Source organism: Pongo abelii, chromosome Y (genome assembly GCF_028885655.2).
Source record: "Pongo abelii isolate AG06213 chromosome Y, NHGRI_mPonAbe1-v2.0_pri, whole genome shotgun sequence".
Classification (NCBI taxonomy): Eukaryota; Metazoa; Chordata; class Mammalia; order Primates; family Hominidae; genus Pongo; species Pongo abelii.
The window spans coordinates 10796151-10814880 of record NC_072009.2 but is presented as its reverse complement, the minus strand read 5'-3'; the positions used below and the strand labels follow the sequence as shown (position 1 = coordinate 10814880).

At 45.1% G+C, this 18730-nt stretch overlaps 2 protein-coding genes across 2 annotated transcripts; both read left to right on the top strand.

Moving 5' to 3' along the window:
- Positions 1-1638: 1638 nt before the first annotated feature.
- Positions 1639-14091, top strand: LOC129053114 (zinc finger protein 347-like). The gene is given in 7 exon segments (XM_054545299.2): positions 1639-1695; positions 2951-3071; positions 8329-8605; positions 11034-11080; positions 11448-12823; positions 12825-13568; positions 13570-14091. Coding segments are annotated over 7 exon segments (3144 nt in total).
- Position 14092: 1 nt separating this feature from the next.
- On the top strand, positions 14093-14898 carry LOC134760937 (zinc finger protein 347-like; the record flags this gene model as incomplete). The annotated part of the gene is made up of 1 exon (XM_063721443.1): positions 14093-14898. A coding segment is annotated over one exon (504 nt), but the record flags the coding sequence as incomplete, so codon positions are not given.
- Between the last annotated feature and the right edge of the window lie 3832 nt (positions 14899-18730).

Sequence of the window (18730 nt, the reverse complement as noted above, 5' to 3'; positions counted from 1 at the left end):
CAGTGTGAATTTAAAAACATGCCCCATAGGTATGCTATCTATAAGAAACTCACTTTCACATAAAAGTAGAGACAGGATAAAAAGTTCAAAAGTAAAAAGAAAAATGTATTATGCAGACATTAGAAGAAAGCAGGAGTGGATAGATATATTCGCCAGATAAAGTAGACTAGAGAAGAGAAAATTTTCAGTGATGTAAAAGATATTATACAATGATAAATGAAACTACTACCCTAGAAGAAACCACAATCTGAACTGCCCATGCAGCAAGAAACAGAACTGAAAATATGTGAAGTAAAACCTAAAAATATAAAAGAAAAAGACAAATCTACAACTACAGTTGGAAAGGACAACATCCTTTCTCAATTCACAGAAAAACTGGAAAGAAAACCAACAAAGAACAGGACTCAGCGACACCATCAACCAAAAGAATCTAATCAACATTAATGGAACATTCCACCCAATGCAAAATACACATTGTTTTCAAGGTTCCTGTGCCATAAAAGAAAATTCAACAAATATAAAAGACTTACAATAAACCAGTGTGTTTCCCAACCACAATACAACTAAAGTAGAAATCAGTAAGACAAAGATAACAAAAGGAAAATCTCCATACACTGGGAAGATAATCCTTGGGTCAAACAAGAATCCTTTAATAATAAGAGGATTTAAAAAAAATTGTCAAGGAGAATAAAACAATACACTGAGCTGGATAAACATGAAAATACAACATTTCAGATCAGACGAAGGTAAAAGCAGTGCTGACAGGTAAATTTATGGCATTAAATTAAAACATGAGAAAAGAAAATATATTTCAAAAATGTACACTTCTATTTTAAGAAATTGTATATAGAAGACCAAAATTAACTCATTTTCTTTGTCTGGGCTCAGTCTTTAGGCCACATGTCTGCTGGGCCGCTGTACACCTTAAGCACTTTTCTGCACTCTGTCCGGTCTCTCTGGTTCCTTAAAACCCACTTCATCTGGTGCCAAAATCTGGGAACCGGAGACAGCAGATTTCTGTCTCCTTTGCCTGTGGGACTGAGGCCCCAGAAGAGGGGAGACCTGGCCCCCTCGGCACCACGGGAGGACTTCGGCCCATAAGGGAATTGGTCCTCCTGTGTCCTGGTGTCCTTCCTGACAGCGCAACAGAACCAGCAAAGGAGATTGCTGGACAGTCAGGAGCAGTGTGCCGACATATGAACTGCAGTAAGGTCTGGGCCTTAAGGCAGGGCCCCTCCCCAGCCTGATCACCTCCCAGCGTGAGACAACTAGTCCGACCCTGAGGCACTGGGGACAAGAAGAGAGGCCCCTTGATTCAGATGAAACTCATGCCCCAACTGACATCGGATGCGAGAGAGGCTTATAGGTCGGTCAGAAAAAGGAAATCAAAGTGGCAAGAGGGGCTCGCCGCTTTAACTAAAGAAAGAGAGAGAACAGAGGAGATGCAAGGAAACTGAAAGTGGCAAGGGTTCGCCGCTTTAACTAAAGACCAGTACGGGAACTGGGGAGATGTGTGAAAGTATGTGAAAGAGACGGTCTGAGCAGAGGCCAGCGCGGGGTGTGACGTGGGGAGACACAGATCTCTTAGCACAGACTGTGTGCTCCAAAGCGAGTGTGGGACGAGCCAGATCTAGGGCAATGCATACAACCAATGGGAGCTGCTCCATGGCTGCAGCTGGCTGTGACAGGATTAAGGTATTCTCCTGGCTAAGCAACCCCCAAACTTCCTGTAATAGGACCCCATCTGGTCAGTCCAGGAGTGAAAGTGACAAAAAGTGCGCGTGGAAAGTCTGGAGATGGAAGGAAATGCGTCGAAGGCTACTCCATTGGAGTGTATGTTGAAAAATTTCAAGAAAGGTTTTAATGGAGATTAATGAAGTTAAATTGACTCCTCAGAGATTGAGAACTCTCTGTGAAATGGATTGGCCTTCTTTTAATGTCGGGTGGCCAGCTGAAGGAACAATAGATAGGGAGATAATTGGCCATGTGTTTAGGGTAGTAACTGGAACCGGAGAACAATCTGGGCATCCCGATCAGTTCCCATACGTTGACTCCTGGCTGAGGGTCATTCAAAATCGCCCCAAGTGGCTGCAAGTCTGTTTCGAAAACTACGGTAATACCCTGGTAACCTGTACCAAATCACACACAGTAAAAGAGTCCAAAGAGACTGTAGAGAAAAAGAAAAAGCCAAGAGAACAGAAAAAGCCTGTTTTGCAAACCCGGCCTGAGGAGAGGAAAATTCCACCTCCCTATGTCCCAATATATCCATCTCTGGCAAGGCTAAGGCAGGTTGCCGCACAAGTGGTCCTAGAGGAATAAAGCTCAGAGGAGAGTGAGTTTCAGGTTTCACCCGGCAGAGAAGAGTTAGAGCCCCTGTCTGTAAAGACTAAGGAAGAACCTCAGGATAATGAGATCGGGCGGCACCAAGCTTTGTAGATGCCTCTCCGGGAGACACAAGGTTATATTTATTATGATGAACAAGGTCAAATCTGAGGAGGGCAGCGTTTTTTTGTTTACCAGCCTTTCTCCACCACTGATCTCCTAAACTGAAAACAGCATACACGCTCCTATAAGGACAAGCCCCAGGCCCTTACAGACTTGATGTGGTCCATCTTTCTGACTCATAACCCTACCTGGCCTGACTGTCAACAACTTCTTTTAACATTATTCAATATGGAGGAACACTGTAGAGTGGCACAAGTGGCCCTCCAGTGGTTAGAAAGCAGTGCACCAGAAGGCACAAATAACGCCAAGCAGTATGCACAGGAGAGGTTCCCAGAGACAAAACCAGGCAGAAGGGTTACAAAACCTGCAATGGTATTGAGAGACACTCCTTAATGGAATAAAAGTCGGAGGAAAAAAGGCAATGAATACGGGAAAGGTCTCAGAGGTTCACCAGAAGGCTGATGACAGTCCTAGTAAATTTTATGAAAGGCTCTGTGAAGCATAGTGCCTTCACACTCCATTTGACCTAGAGGCTGTAGGGAACCAGTGCATGCTTAAGGGGGCATTTGTGGGCCAGGCACAAGGTGATATCAAACGAAAGCTTCAGAAGTTGGAAGAGTTTGAAGGTATGAATATCACCCAGCTTATTCAAGTGATTACCACGGTGTTTGTTAATTGAGAGGAGGAAACCAAGAAACAGGCAATGCCAAAGCTAAGAAAAAGGCTGCTTTGTTGGCTGCTGCCCTGGTAGAAAGAGAGACTGGATTTGTGAAAGGATGTGGATGTAGACATGGTTGTGGACATAGTTGTGGAAGAGGACAAGCTAGGCCAGGGCAAGAGGGCTGGCTAGGCTTGAGAGGGATCAATGAGTGAGGTGCAAACAGAAAGGGAATTGGAAGGATGAATGTACAGAAACAGAAAAGGAAGGAGGCAACAGCCAAGGACCTGAGACATGGCAAAGGCCAGCAGCTGCTACCCATTGCATTTTGAAGCAAGAAGCTGACTTGGTCTGCTTGGCAGGAATTGAAGAATATGAGGACTGAGACAGACCGGGCTCCATCTCTCTGGGCCCCCAGGAGCCCTTGGTCTCTATGGAGGTAGGTAGATACTGGTGCTGAGCACTCAGTGATGACATGGCCAGTGGGGCCACTACCTAAAAACTATGCTACTATAGTTCAGGCAACCAGAGTATCAGAAAAAAGGCCTTTCTTTCAGTCCAGGAGGTGTGTTATTGGAGGTCAGAAGGTCTGGCATGAATTTCTATATCTGCCAAACTGTCCAGTGCCCCATTAGGGAGGGACATACTTCAGAAACTCCAAGCTCAAATTTCTTTCAGGTCAGAAGGAAACATGACTCTAGATCTGAGTCATCTGAAAGCCATGGCATTAACCCTTACCTTGCCAAAAACTGAGGAATGGAGGCTATACATGAAAGAAGCATATAAACTGTCCAAGTTTATAGGCAGACTAATGGACAGGCTTGTTCTGAAGATACCTGAAGTGTGGCAGAAGACAATCCACAAGGACTAGCTATACCCCAAGCATCAGTGGTAGTAGAGCTGAATCCAGGTGTGTCACCAATGCGTGTTCCACAGTACCAGGTGTCCATAGAGGCAGTACGAGGTTATGAACAAACACATGAGCCAGCTGTTAGAACTTGGAATTATAAGAAAATGTGTTACCCTGGAACATACTTCTCTTACTGGTGCAGAAACCATCTGGTGAATTTAGACCTGTGCAAGACCTATGGGCCATAAATAAAGTCACTGTTACCTTGCATGCCATGGTACCCAACCAATAGACAATGATGAGTCAGATACCTGCTCATGCTGCTTGGTTTGCTTGTTTAAAGGATGCTTTCTTTTGCCTCAAGCTAGCTCCAGTAAGCCAACCTATTTTTGCATTCAAATGCGGAGAAACACAGTATACTTGGATGCGACTCCTACAAGAGTTCAAAAACTCCCCTCCTATCTTTGAGGAGGCATTAGTGTCTGATCTCAAGGATTTTGTCTTGCCAAATGACAAATGTGTCCTGTTGAAGTACATAGATGATCTTTTGTTTGCAGCCCCTACTAAGGAAGATTGCTACAAGGCATTTAGGGCCTCTTGCATCTACTATGTAAAGGAGGTTATAAGGTGTCCCAGAAGAAGGCCCAGACTTGTGAACAAGGAGCAAGATATCTAGGTTTCTAGTAACTCAAGGGCAATGCAAAATGGGCAGTGAGTGAAAACAGGCTGTTTGTGCTCTTCCATCACTTGTAACATGTCAGCAGATCAGAGAATTCTTAGGGGCAGCTGGGTTGTGCCACATTTGGATACCAAACTTTTCACTTATGGCAAAACCATTGTATCAAGCCAGTGAGTGGGAAGAAAAAGAACCTCTCCTGTGGGAAGTTGAACAGGAAAAAGCTTTAATCCAGGCTCCAGCCTCAGGACTGCCTCGCCTGATAAAGCCATTCTTTCTCTATGTCCATGAGAGAAAGGGAATGGCCATAGGAGTTTTAGTTCAAATGGTAGGGTTGTGGTATTGACCAGTGACTTACTTGTCAAAATGACTAGATTTTGTGGCCTTCAGAAGGCCCCCCTATTTGAAGCCACTGGCCACCACTGCCATGCTAGCTGAGGATGCGGCCAAGTTAACTCTAGCCCAAAGGCTAATAATACAGGTGCCACATACCATAATTGCCCTAATGGGTCAAAGAGGCTATCACTGGCTATCTAATACAAGAATATTAAGATACCAAGAGCTCTTATGTGAAAATCCAAATATAAATTTAGAAACTGTAAATATGCTAAACCTGGCTAATCTTTTGCCTGTGGAAATGCCCAAGCTGCATGACCAATTTCCCCAGCACTACTGCGCAGACACCAGAAAGATTTAAAAGACCAGTCCTTCAATCAGGTAGGAGAAAGAAATAAAGGGTATTCAATTAGGAAAAGAGGAAGTCAAATTGTCCCAGTTTGCAGATGACATGATTGTATATTTAGAAAACTCCATCATCTCAGCCCAAAATCTCCCTTTAAGCTGATAAGCAACTTCAGCAAAGTCTCAGGGTACAAAATCAATGTGAAAAAATCACAAGCATTCCTATACACTAATAACAGACAGACAAATCATGAGTGAACTCCCATTCACAATTGCTACAAAGAGAATGAAATACCTAGGAATCCAACTTACAAGGGACGTGAAGGACCTGTTCAAGAACTACAAACCACTGCTCAATGAAATAAAAGAGGACACAAACAAATGGAACAACATTCCATGCTCATGGATAGGAAGAATCAATATTGTGAAAATGGCCATACTGCCAAAGGTAATTTATAGATTTAATGCCATCCACATCAAGCTACCAATGACTTGCTTCACAGCATTGGAAAAAACTACTTTAAAGTTCATATGGAACCAAAAAAGAGCCTGCATTGCCAAGACAATCCTAAGCTAAAAGAACCAAGCTAGAGACATCATGCTACCTGACTTCAAACTATACTACAAGGCTACAATAACCAAAACAGCATGGTACTGGTACCAAAACAGAGATATAGACCAATGGAACAGAACAGAGCCCTCAGAAATAATACCACACATCCAAACCATCTGATCTTTGACAAACCTGACAAAAACAAGACATAGGGAAATGATTCCCTATTTAATAAATGGTGCTGGGACAACTAGCTAGCCATATGTAGAAAGCTGAAACTGGATCCCTTCATTACACATTATACAAAAACGAATTCAAGATGGATTAAACACTTAAATGTTAGAATTAAAACCATAAAAACCCTAGAAGAAAACATAGGCAATGTCATTCAGGACATAGGCATGGGCAAGGACTTCATGACTAAAACACCAAAAGCAATGGCAACAAAAGCCAAAATTGACAAATGGGATCTAATTAAACTAAAGAGCTTCTGCACAGCAGAAGACATTACTATCAGAGTGAACAGGCAACCTACAGAATGGGAGAAAATTTTTACAATCTACCCATCTGACAAACGGCTATTTTCCAGAATCTACAAAGAACTTAAACAAACTTATAAGAAAAAATAAAACAATCCCATCAAAAACTGGGCCAAGGATATGAACAGACACTTTGCAAAATAAGATATTTATGCAGCCAATAAACACATGAAAAAATGCTCATCGTCACTGGCCATCAGAGATGATCAATTTGCATCAGAGATTTGCATCAGAGAAATGCAAATCAAAACCACAATGAGATACCATCTCACACCAGTTAGAATGGGATCATTAAAAAGTCAGGAAACAATAGGTGCTTGAGGGGATGTGCAGAAATAGGAACACTTTTACACTGTTGGTGGGAGTGTAAACCAGTTCAGCCATTGTGGAAGACAGTGTGGTGATTCCTCAAGGATCTAGAACTAGAAATACCATTTGACCCAGACATCCCATTACTGGGTATATACCCAAAGGATTATAAATCATGCTGCTATAAAGACACATGCACACGTGTGTTTACTGCAGCACTATTCACAATAGCAAAGACTTGGAACCAACCTAAATGCCCATCAATTATATACTGGATTAAGAAAATGTGGCTCACATACACCATGGAATACTATGCAGCCATAAAAAATGATGAGTTTATGCCCTTTGTAGGGACATGGATGAAGCTGGAAACCATCATTCTGAGCAAACTATTGCAAGGAGAGAAAACCAAACACCACATGTTCTCACTCATAGGTGGGAATTGAACAATGAGAACACTTGGAAACAGGGTGGGGAACACCACACACCGGAGCCTGTTGTGGCGTGGGAGGAGGAGGGAAGGATAGCATTAGGAGATGTACCTAATGTAAATGATGAGTTAATGGGTGCAGCACACCAACATGGCACATGTATACATATGTAAAAAACCTGCACATTGTGCACATGTACCCTAGAACTTAAAGTATAATAATAAATAAAAAGATCATGTCCAATAAATAAATAAATAAATAAATAAAAAGACAGCCCTTTGAGGTCAGAGATGTTTAATATTTCACAGATGGGAGCAGTTTCACATCAGAGGGGATCCACCAAGATGGTGTATGGAGTGGTGACTCTAAGTTCAGTAGTTGAGGCACAGGCCCTCCCTGCTGGGACCTCAGCACAGAAAGCAGAATTCATAGCTCTAACTAGAGCACTGCTGGTGGCCAAAGGAAAAACAGTCAAAATTTACACTGACTCAAAGTATGCTTCTGCCATATTGCATGCCCACATGGCTATTTACAAGGAAAAAGGACTTTTAACTGCTGGAGGGAAAGAAATTAAAAATAAAGAGGAAATTTTACAGCTCTTAGATGCTGTGTGGGCTCCTGACAAGATGGCAGTCATTCACTGTAAAGGACACCAGACAGGTGGTGGCATAGAGGCACAAGGAAATAGAAAGGCAGACAGAGAAGCCAGGCAAGCAGCTATGTCCAAACTAGGTACTAAAAAGTAGGCCCAACCCTGCCACTTCTACTAGAGCCTTCCTTAACTGAAACCCCAAGCTACTCTCCAAATGAGAGAGCTTGGTTTGAACAAGACAGCAGAAGTTACATAGAAAGAGGCTGGTGGAATTCTCAGATGGAAGGCTAGCTATCCAGAAGCAACAGCCTCCTGATTTGTAAAACAGTTTCATCAAGGAACGCACATGGGAAAAACTGCTTTAGAGACTCTTGTAGTATGGAACTTTTATGTGCCACACCTTACTGCTATCACTCAAGCTGTTTGTGGCAATGCGTGACTTGTGCTCCGAACAATCTAAGGCAAGGGCCAACTCAGTCCCTAGGAATTCAATAGGCAGGAGTGACACCTTGTGAGAAGTGGCTTGTGGACTTTACCAAACTGCCCGAGCAGGGGGCTAACAGTGCCTGATAGTGTTTGTTTGCTATTTCTCAGGATGGGTTGAAGCATTCCCCACTAGGACACAGAAAGCTCAAGAAGTAACCAGAATATTGCTAAAGGACATTATTTCTATGTTTGGACTGCCTCTGACCTTAGGATCAGACAATGTCCCGGCATTTGTGGCTGAAGTTGTACAGCAACTAACTCAGCTGCTAAAAATAAAGTGGAAATTACACAAAACCTACCACCCCCAGAGCTCAGGGAAGGCAGAATGGATTAACCAGACATTGAAGCAGCTGCTGAAGAAATTTTGTCAAGAAACTCGTCTTAGGTGGGATCAGGTCTTGCTCATGGTCCTTCTCTGAGTCAGGTATATCTCTACCAAATTAACTGGGTATTCAACCTAAGAGATTGTGTTCTCCAACCACCTCCAATTATAAATCAGATTATAGGTGATCCTGGGAACTAGGAGAACTAACTTTAAGTAGGCAAATGCAGGCCTTAGGGCAAGCTATGCAGAAGGTCCATGACTGGGTTCAAGAAAACATGCCTATTAGCCTGACAGACCCAGTCCACCCTTTTATACCTGGGGCTTTTATTTGGGTTAAGAAATGGAACTCAACCACATTAGGGCCCACATGGGATGGGACCCACACTGTAATCTTGTCTACTCCCACTGCTGTTGAAGTTGCAGCTATCATACCCTAGATTCATCACAGCCAACTGAAGCTGGCTGCCAGGACCAGTGGGCCAGTCAGCAGGACACAGATCATCTAACATGACTGATTTTGTGGCAAAACCAAGCCACTGCTGAGAAGAACTGCCCTGCTCTGACCACACCAGAGGCTTGTCAGTCCATGCACAGCTGAAGCTTAAGGAGTCTTCAAGCCCTGCTCTAGTCAAATACTGAAAGCTGACTGGTCTACCCACAGCTGCAGCTTTAGGAGTAAGCAATAGATAAGTAGATGCGGATACAATTCATAAGTCTAGTTGTGATTTTATCAGTATTAATTATCTTGTTATTATGCTGTTACTACAACTGTTGCCAATCCCTTTGCCCAGGAGAAAGCCTCCCATTCCCATGTGTAGTGTAATCATGTTTCTATTATATACACTAATGTTGTTACCATTTCTGTCTAATTATTCCTTGTCTCTTACCTCTTCATCAGAAGTGTTCAGTCAACTATAGAGGCAATCACGGCCAGACACACTATTGCCCAAAAAATGGCATTGACTAAGTATCAGGTTTTGCCCCAAGAAGAATATGTACCAGCCCAAGAAGAAATAAACAATTATAGTGGTCTATTAACCAACGTTAATAGAGAGAACCAAAGTGGATATGAAGGGGGAAATTATGAAAATAAGAGAATAATACCATAAGTAATAATAGTAAAAATTATAATAATAGTAAGAAAAATAATAACACTTCATAGAATGAATTTCTGTATTAACCAAGGCTAAGAAGAATGTAAGTAGCCCCCCGAAGTTAAAGTCAGAAGAGAATATTAACTGTCTGTTCAAAGAAACATTAACTGTATCTATCCTCCACATATTTTGTTGGCTCTGTAAACTCCTGCTTCTTTCTTCCCTGCACAGCTGCAAGGTCCCAAGACATAAGCATAAGCTGCAAACCAAGTTCTCAAAAAGATGTAAGACATGTTACAAAAGTGTCACAGCAGGCTTTTGTTTTTGCTTCTGTAAGCCTGCTTCATGTAGTACCTGCCTCAAAATGCTTAAAAGGAACTCGTTTTCTTTGTTCTGGGCTCAGGCTTTAGGACAAATATCTGCTAGGCTGGTGTACACCTTAAAACAAACACTTTCCTGCACTCCATCTGGTCTCTCTAGTTCCTTAAATCCCACATCACAATGAGGCAAGAGAAAAAATAAAATACTTCCAAGCTGGAAATGAAGAAGTGAAATTATCTTCGCTTGTAGACAACATAATTTTCCAGACAACACAATTGACTTGGAATAGCCAAGTCAATCTTGAGCCAAAAAACAAACGTGAAGTTATCAACTTACCTGACTCAACATATACTACAAACTACAGTAACCAAAACAGCATTACTTAAAAAAAAAAAAAAGAATTGACATATGAAACAGAATAGAGTCCCAAAATAAATCCATACTAATTTTTGACAAAGGTGCCAACAGCACAAAATGCATAAAAGACAGTCTTTTCAATGACTGGCATTAGGAAAACTAGATATCGACATGCAGAAGAATGAAATTAGGCTCTCTTACAACACACAAAACCAACCAAATTACATTAGGAACTTCAGTGTAAGACCCAACATTTCCACAACTACTATTAAGTATAACGAAACACAGGGGAAATGTTCCAGGACATTGGTCTGGGCAATGACTTGTTTCATATGATGTCACAGGCAACCAAAACAAAAACAGAGAAATGGGATTACATCAAACAAAAAAAGCTTCTGCACAGCAAAAACAAAACAAGCAAAACAAAAACCAGTATAATGAGTGAAGAGAAACCTACAGCGTGAGAGAAAGTATCTGCACACCATATGAATAAGAAGCTAATATCTAACATATGAGGAACTCAAACAACTCAATAGAAAGGAAACAACTAACTCAATAACAAATGGGCAAAGAACCAGAATAGACATTTCTCAGAAGAAGACACAGGAGTGGTCAACAGCTATATGAAAATACTTAATGTCATTAGCCATCAGAGAAATACAAATCAAAACCACAATGAGGTGTCACGTCACTCCTGTTACAATTGCTGTCATCAGGCAAACCCAGAAGCAGATCTCTTGGAGTGAAGGCTGTTCATCGCCACGTAGGACCGTGAAATAAGAGGAAGAGGAAAGCAAAGGAGTTAGGTATGGCTCTTTGTCAGGGACAGTTGACATTCAGGGATGTGGCCATAGAATTCTCTCAGGAGGAGTGGACATGCCTGGACCCTGCTCAGAAGACTTTGTGCAGTGATGTAATGTGGGAGAATTATAGGAATCTGGTCTCCCTGGGAATTGCTGGATCCAATCACCGTGCCTCGTGGATCCTCCACTAAGATCCCAGTTCCCAGACTGAGATCCCGATTCCCCAATTCCCAGATCCCCATTCCTGAGCTGCAGCAGACTCCCTAGCAGAACTGGGGCCAACCCGCCAGCAAACAATTTTAACATAAACCGTTTTCAACTTGGAAGAACCCTTGAAGAAGAGGAAGAGGAAAGAAAGAGAAGTCAGGCATGGCACTCATCCAGGAATCTCTTGTTTTGACCTCAGTATTATCTCTATGTTGGAGCAAGGGAAGGAGCCTTTCACTGTGGAGAGCCAAGTACAAATAGCAAGAAACCCAGATGGATGGGAATGGATCAAAGCTGTGATCACAGCTCTCTCTTCTGAATTTGTAATGAAAGATTTACCACACAAAGGGAAGAGTAATGCAGGAGAAGTATTCTAAACAGTGATGTTGGAAAGACAGGAAGGCCATGACATTGAAGGATGTTCTTTCAGGGAAGTCCAGAAAAATATGCATGACCTTGAATATCAATGCAGAGATGCTGAAGGAAATTACAAAGGAGTACTTTTGACCCAAGAAGGCAATCTCACTCATGGAAGAGATGAACATGATAAAAGAAATGCAAGAAACAAGCTTATTAAAAATCAGCTTGGATTAAGCCTTCAGTCACATCTGCCTGAACTGCAGCTTTTTCAATATGAAGTGAAAATTTATGAATATAATCAGGTTGAGAAGTCTTTCAACAATAGTTCCTCAGTTTCACCACCTCAACAAATGCCTTATAATGTCAAAACCCACATTTCTAAGAAATATCTCAAAGATTTTATCTCTTCTTTATTACTCACACAGGGACAAAAAGGGAATAATTGGGGAAGCCCTTACAAATCTAACAGATGTGGCATGGTCTTTCCTCAAAATTCACACCTTGCAAGTCATCAGAGAAATCATACTAAAGAGAAACCTTACAAATGTTATGAGTGTGGCAAAGCCTTTAGAACACGTTCAAACCTAACTACACATCAGGTGATCCATACTGGCAAAAAACGTTACAAATGTAATGAGTGTGGTAAGGTCTTTAGTCAAAACTCACAACTCTCACAACATCGGAAAATTCACACTGGAGAGAAACCTTGTAAATGTAATGAATGTGGCAAGGTCTTCACTCAGAATTCACACCCTGCAAGACATCGAGGAATTCATACCGGAGAGAAACCTTACGAGTGTAATGAGTGTGGGAAAGCCTTTAGAGCTCGTTCAAGCTTAGCTATCCATCAGGCAACCCACAGTGGAGAAAAACCTTACAAATGTAATGAATGTGGCAAGGTCTTCACTAAAAATTCACACCTTACAAATCACTGGAGAATTCACACTGGAGAGAAACCTTACAAGTGTAATGAGTGTGGCAAAGCCTTTGGTGTTCGTTCAAGCCTAGCTATTCATCTGGTAATTTACACTGAAGAAAAGCCTTACAAATGTCATGAATGCAGCAAGGTCTTTAGGCATAATTCACACCTTGCAAGGCATCAGCTAATTCATACTGGAGAGAAACCTTACAAGTGTAAATGAGTGTGGCAAAGCCTTTAGAGCACATTCAAACCTAACTACCCATCAGGTCATCCATACTGGAGAAAAACCTTACAAATGTAATGAATGTGGCAAGGTCTTCACTCAAAATTCACACCTTGCAAATCATCAAAGAATTCATACTGGAGTGAAACCTTATATGCGTAATGAGTGCGGCAAAGCCTTCAGTGTGTATTCAAGCTTAATTACCCATCAGGTCATCCATACTGGAGAAAAACCTTACAAATGTAATGAATGCGGCAAGGTCTTCACTCAGAATTCACACCTTGCAAGACATCGGGGAATTCATACTGGAGAGAAACCTTATAAATGTAATGAATGTGGCAAGGTCTTTAGGCATAATTCATACCTTTCAAGGTATCAGCGAATTCATACTGGAGAGAAACCTTACAAGTATAGTGAGTATGGCAAAGCCTTTAGTGAACATTCAAACTTAACTACCCATCAGGCCATCCATAATGGTGAAAAACCTTACAAATGTAATGAGTGCGGCAAGGTCTTCACTCAGAATTCACACCTTGCAAGACATCAGAGAGTTCATACTGGAGGTAAACCTTACAAGTGTAATGAATGTGGCAAAGCCTTTAGTCAAACATCAAAGCTTGCAAGGCATCAGAGAGTTCATACTGGAGAGAAACCATATGAGTGTAATCAGTGTGGGAAAGCCTTTAATGTCCGTTCAAGCCTAACTACCCATCAGGCAATCCATACTGGAAAAAACACCTTACAAATGCAATGACTGTGGGAAGGTCTTCACTCAGAATTCACACCTTGAAAGACATCAGGGAATTCATACTGGAGAGAAACCTTATAAATGTAATGAATGTGGCAAGGTCTTTAGGCATAATTCATACCTTTCAAGGTATCAGCGAATTCATACTGGAGAGAAACCTTACAAGTATAGTGAGTATGGCAAAGCCTTTAGTGAACATTCAAACCTAACTACCCATCAGGTCATCCATACTGGTGAAAAACCTTACAAATGTAATGAGTGCGGCAAGGTCTTCACTCAGAATTCACACCTTGCAAGACATCAGAGAGTTCATACTGGAGGTAAACCTTACAAGTGTAATGAATGTGGCAAAGCCTTTAGTCAAACATCAAAGCTTGCAAGGCATCAGAGAGTTCATACGGGAGAGAAACCATATGAGTGTAATCAGTGTGGGAAAGCCTTTAATGTCCGTTCAAGCCTAACTACCCATCAGGCAATCCATACTGAAAAAAAAACCTTACAAATGCAATGACTGTGGGAAGGTCTTCACTCAGAATTCACACCTTGCAAGACATCAGGGAATTCATACTGGAGAGAAACCTTATAAATGTAATGAATGTGGCAAGGTCTTTAGGCATAATTCATACCTTTCAAGGTATCAGCGAATTCATACTGGAGAGAAACCTTACAAGTATAGTGAGTATGGCAAAGCCTTTAGTGAACATTCAAACCTAACTACCCATCAGGTCATCCATACTGGTGAAAAACCTTACAAATGTAATGAGTGCGGCAAGGTCTTCACTCAGAATTCACACCTTGCAAGACATCAGAGAGTTCATACTGGAGGTAAACCTTACAAGTGTAATGAATGTGGCAAAGCCTTTAGTCAAACATCAAAGCTTGCAAGGCATCAGAGAGTTCATACTGGAGAGAAACCATATGAGTGTAATCAGTGTGGGAAAGCCTTTAATGTCCGTCCAAGCCTAACTACCCATCAGGCAATCCATACTGGAAAAAACACCTTACAAATGCAATGACTGTGGGAAGGTCTTCACTCAGAATTCACACCTTGCAAGACATCGGGGAATTCATACTGGAGAGAAACATTACAAATGTAATGAGTCTGGCAAAGCCTTTAGTCAAACTTCAAAACTTGCAAGGCATAAGAGAATTCATACTGGAGAGAAACCATATGAGTGTGGGAAACCCTTTAGTATCTCTTCAAGCCTAACTACCCATCAGACAATCCACACTGGTGGAAAACCTTACAAATGTAATGTGTGGAAAGTTCTAAAGTCAGAGTTCAAACCTTGCAAATCATCACAGAATTCATAGTGGAGAGAAACCTTACAAATGAAGGTATTAACTTTTGCAGTTAGAATTCATTTGTTTGACAACATCAGAGAATTTATGCCCCAGAGATTCCTTGAAAATGCAATGACTGGCTGGGTGCAGTGGCTCACACCTGTAATCTGAACACTTTGGGAGTCCAAGGCAGGTGGATTACCTGAGGTCAGGAGTTCAAGACCGGCCTGACCAACATGATGAGGCCCCATTTCTACTAAAGGTATGCAATTAGCTAGGCCTGGTGTTGTGCGCCTGTAATCCCAGCTATAAAGGAGGCTGAGGCAGGAGAATCACTTGAACCCAGGAGGAGGAGGTTGCAGTGAGCCAAGGTCATGCCAATGCACTCCATCCTGGGCAAAAAGAGTGAAACTCCATCTTAAAGGAAAAAAAAAATGCAATGACTGTGGCAAATTCTTCATGAGTTCAAGTATTAATAGACATCCAAGAGTCCATAATAATGGGAAATCACATAAATGTACTGTGTGTGGCAGAGGCTTTATTCAGGCCTCACAGCTTTGCAGGCATTAAAATCTACGTATTTGATGGAACCACACAAATGTAATGTGTAAGAGCATCCTGAAGCTCTTATTCTAAGACTGTAACTGTAGGTGAGGATTCATACAAAGAGTGACTCAGTCTCTAGTTCTTTGATTCACTTTTAACATGATAAAATGCACAATAATTACAAGTCCCAATATGGTAAAACTTAAGACATTATATATTTCAGAGGTCAAAGGACATTTGGAAATGGCTACTTACCTTCAGGTTATAAAATCTTTTATTCCGCCTCTCCCTCTCCCTCTCCATCTCCCTCTCCCTCTCCGTCTCCATCTCCCTCCTTTCTTCAGTCTCCCTCTCCTTTTTTCAGTCTCCCTCTGTTGCTGAAGCTGGACTGTACTGCTGTGATCTCGGCTTGCTGCAACCTCCCTACATTGGGCTCCTGTGATTCTCCAGCCTTGGCCTGCTGAGTGCCTGGGATTGCAGGCGCGCGTCACCATGCCTGACTGTTTTTTGTATTTTTCATGGAGACAGGGTTTTGCCGTGTTAACTGGGCTGGTCTCCAGCTCCTGGACTCAAGTGATCCACCCGCCTCAGCCTCCTGAGGTGCTGGGATTGCAGACGGAGTCTCGCTCACTCAATGCTCAATGTTGCTCAGGCTGGAGTGCAGTGGCGTGATCTCGGCTTGCTACAACCTCCACCTCCCAGCCGCCTGCCTTGGCCTCCTAAAGCGCTAAGATTACAGCCTCTGCACCGCCGCCACCCCGTTTAGGAAGTAAGGAGCGTCTCTGTCTGGCCGCCCATCGTCTGGGATTTGAGTAGCCCCTCTGCCCGGCTGCCCCATCTGGGAAGTGAGGAGTGCCTCTGCCCAGCCGCCATCCTGTATAGGAAGTGAGGAGCGTGTCTGCCTGGCCACCCATCATCTGGGATGTGAGGAGCGCCTCTGCCCGGCCTCCCTGTCTGGGAAGTGAGGAGTGCCTCTGCCCAGTCGCCCCGTCTGGGAGGTGAGCACCTCTGCCCGGCCGCCCCATCTGGGAGGTGAGGAGCGCCTCTGCCCGGCTGCCACTCCATCTGGGAGGAAGTGAGGAGCACCTCTGCCCGGCCGCCCCCTCTGGGAGGTGAGGAGCGCCTCTACCTGGCCACCCTGTCTGGAAAGTGAGGAGCGCCTCTGCCCAGCCGCCCCGTCTGGGAAGTGAGGAGCGCCTCTGCCCGGCTGCCCCATCTGGGACGTGAGGAGCGCCGCTGCCCGGCCGCCCCGTCTGGGAGAGAAGGAACGCCTCTGCCCAGCCGCCCCGTCTGGGAGATGAGGAGGGCCTCTGCCCAGCCGCCCAACGTCTGGGAAGTGAGGAGCACCTCTGCCCAGCCTCCCCATCTGGGAGGTGAGGAGTGCCTCCGCCCAGCCACCACCCCGTCTGGGAGGATGTGAGGAGCACCTCTGCCCGGCCGCCCCGTCTGGGAGATGAGCAGCACCTCTGCCCGGCTGCCCCGTCTAGGAGGTGAGGAGCGCCTCTGCCTGGCCACTACCCCTTCTGGGAGGAAGTGAGGAGTGCCTCTGCCTGGCCGCCCCATCTGGGAAGTGAGGAGCACCTCTGCCCGGCCACCCTGTCTTGGAGGTGAGGAGCGCCTCTGCCCGGCCGCCACCCCATCTGGGAAATGAGGAGCGCCTCTGCCTGGCTGCCCCATCTGGGAGGTGAGGAGCGCCTCTGCCCAGCCGCCCATCATCTGGGAAGTGAGCGCCTCTACCTGGTCGCCCCGTCTGGAAGTGAGGAGCGCCTCTGCCCGGCTGCCCCCTCTGAGAGGTGAGGAGCGCCTCTGCCCAGCCACCCATCATCTGGGAGGTGAGTGCCTCTGCCCGGCCGCCCCGTCTGGGAAGTGAGGAGCACCTCTGCCCGGCCGCCCCGTCTGGGAAGTGAGAAGTGCCTCTGCCTGGCCACCCCGTCTGGGAGGTGAGGAGCGCCTCTGCCTGGCCGCCACCCCGTCTGGGAGGAAGTGAGGAGTGCCTCTGCCCGGCCTCCCCGTCTGGGAAGTGAGGAGCGCCTCTGCCCAGCCGCCCCATCTGGGAAGTGAGGAGCACCTCTGCCCAGCCGCCCCCTCTGGGAAGTGAGGAGGGCCTCTGCCCAGCCACCCCGTCTGGGAACTGAGGAGTGCCTCTGCCCGGCCGCCCATCGTCTGGGAGGTGAGGAGCGCCTCTGCCCGGCCGCCCCATCTGGGAAGTGAGGAGGACCTCTGCCTGGCCGTCCCGTCTGGGATGTGAGGAGCTCCTCTACCCGGCCACCCCATCTAGGAAGTGAGGAGCGCCTCTGCCCAGCCGCCCCGTCTGGGAGGTGAGGAGCGCCTCTGCCCGGCCGCGCCGTCTGGGACGTGAGGAGCACCTCTGCCTGGCTGCCACCCCATCTGGGAGGAAGTGAGGAGCGCCTCTGCCCGGCCACCCTGTCTGGGAGGTGAGGAGTGCCTCTGCCTGGCCGCCCCGTCTGTGAGGTGACGAGTGCCTCTGCCTGGCTGCCACCCCGTCTGGGAGGAAGTGAGGAGTGTCTCTGCCCGGCTGCCCCGTCTGAGAAGTGAGGAGCGCCTCTGCCTGGCTGCCCCGTCTGGGAGGTGAGGAGCGCCTCTACCTGGCTGCCCATTGTCTGGGATGTGAAGAGCGCCTCTGCCCGGCCGCCCCATCTGGAAAGTGAGGAGCGCCTCTGCCCGGCCGCCCCATCTGGGAAGTGAGGAGCACCTCTGCGGGGCGGCCCTGTCTGGGAGGTGTACCCAACAGCTCCAAAGAGGCAGCCACCATCGGGAGCGGGCCATGAGGACCATGGCGGTTTTGTTGAAAAGAAGGGGGAGACGTGTGGGGAAAGGAAGGAGAGATCAGATTGTTGCTGTCTGTGTAGAAAGAGGTGGGCACAGGAGACTCCATTTTGTTCTGACTAGGAGAAATGCTTCTGCCTTGGGATGCTGTTGATCTATGACCTTTCCTCCAGCCCCCTGCTCTCTGAAACATGTGCTGTGTCAGCTCAGGGTTAAAAGGGCGGTGCAAGATGTGCTTTGTTAAACAGATGCTTGAAGGCAGCATGCTCTTTAATGAGTCATTACCACTCCCTAATCTCAAGTACCCAGGGACACAAACACTGCAGAAGGCTGCAGGGACCTCTGCCTAGGAAAACCAGAGACCTTTGTTCATGTGTTTATCTCCTGACCTTCTCTCCACTATTATCCTATGACCCTGCCATATCCCCCTCTCCAAGAAACACCCAAGAATGATCAATAAATACTTAATTAAAAAAATAAATAAAACAAACAAAAAACAATTGCTGTGATCAAGGAGACAAAAGTTAACAAGT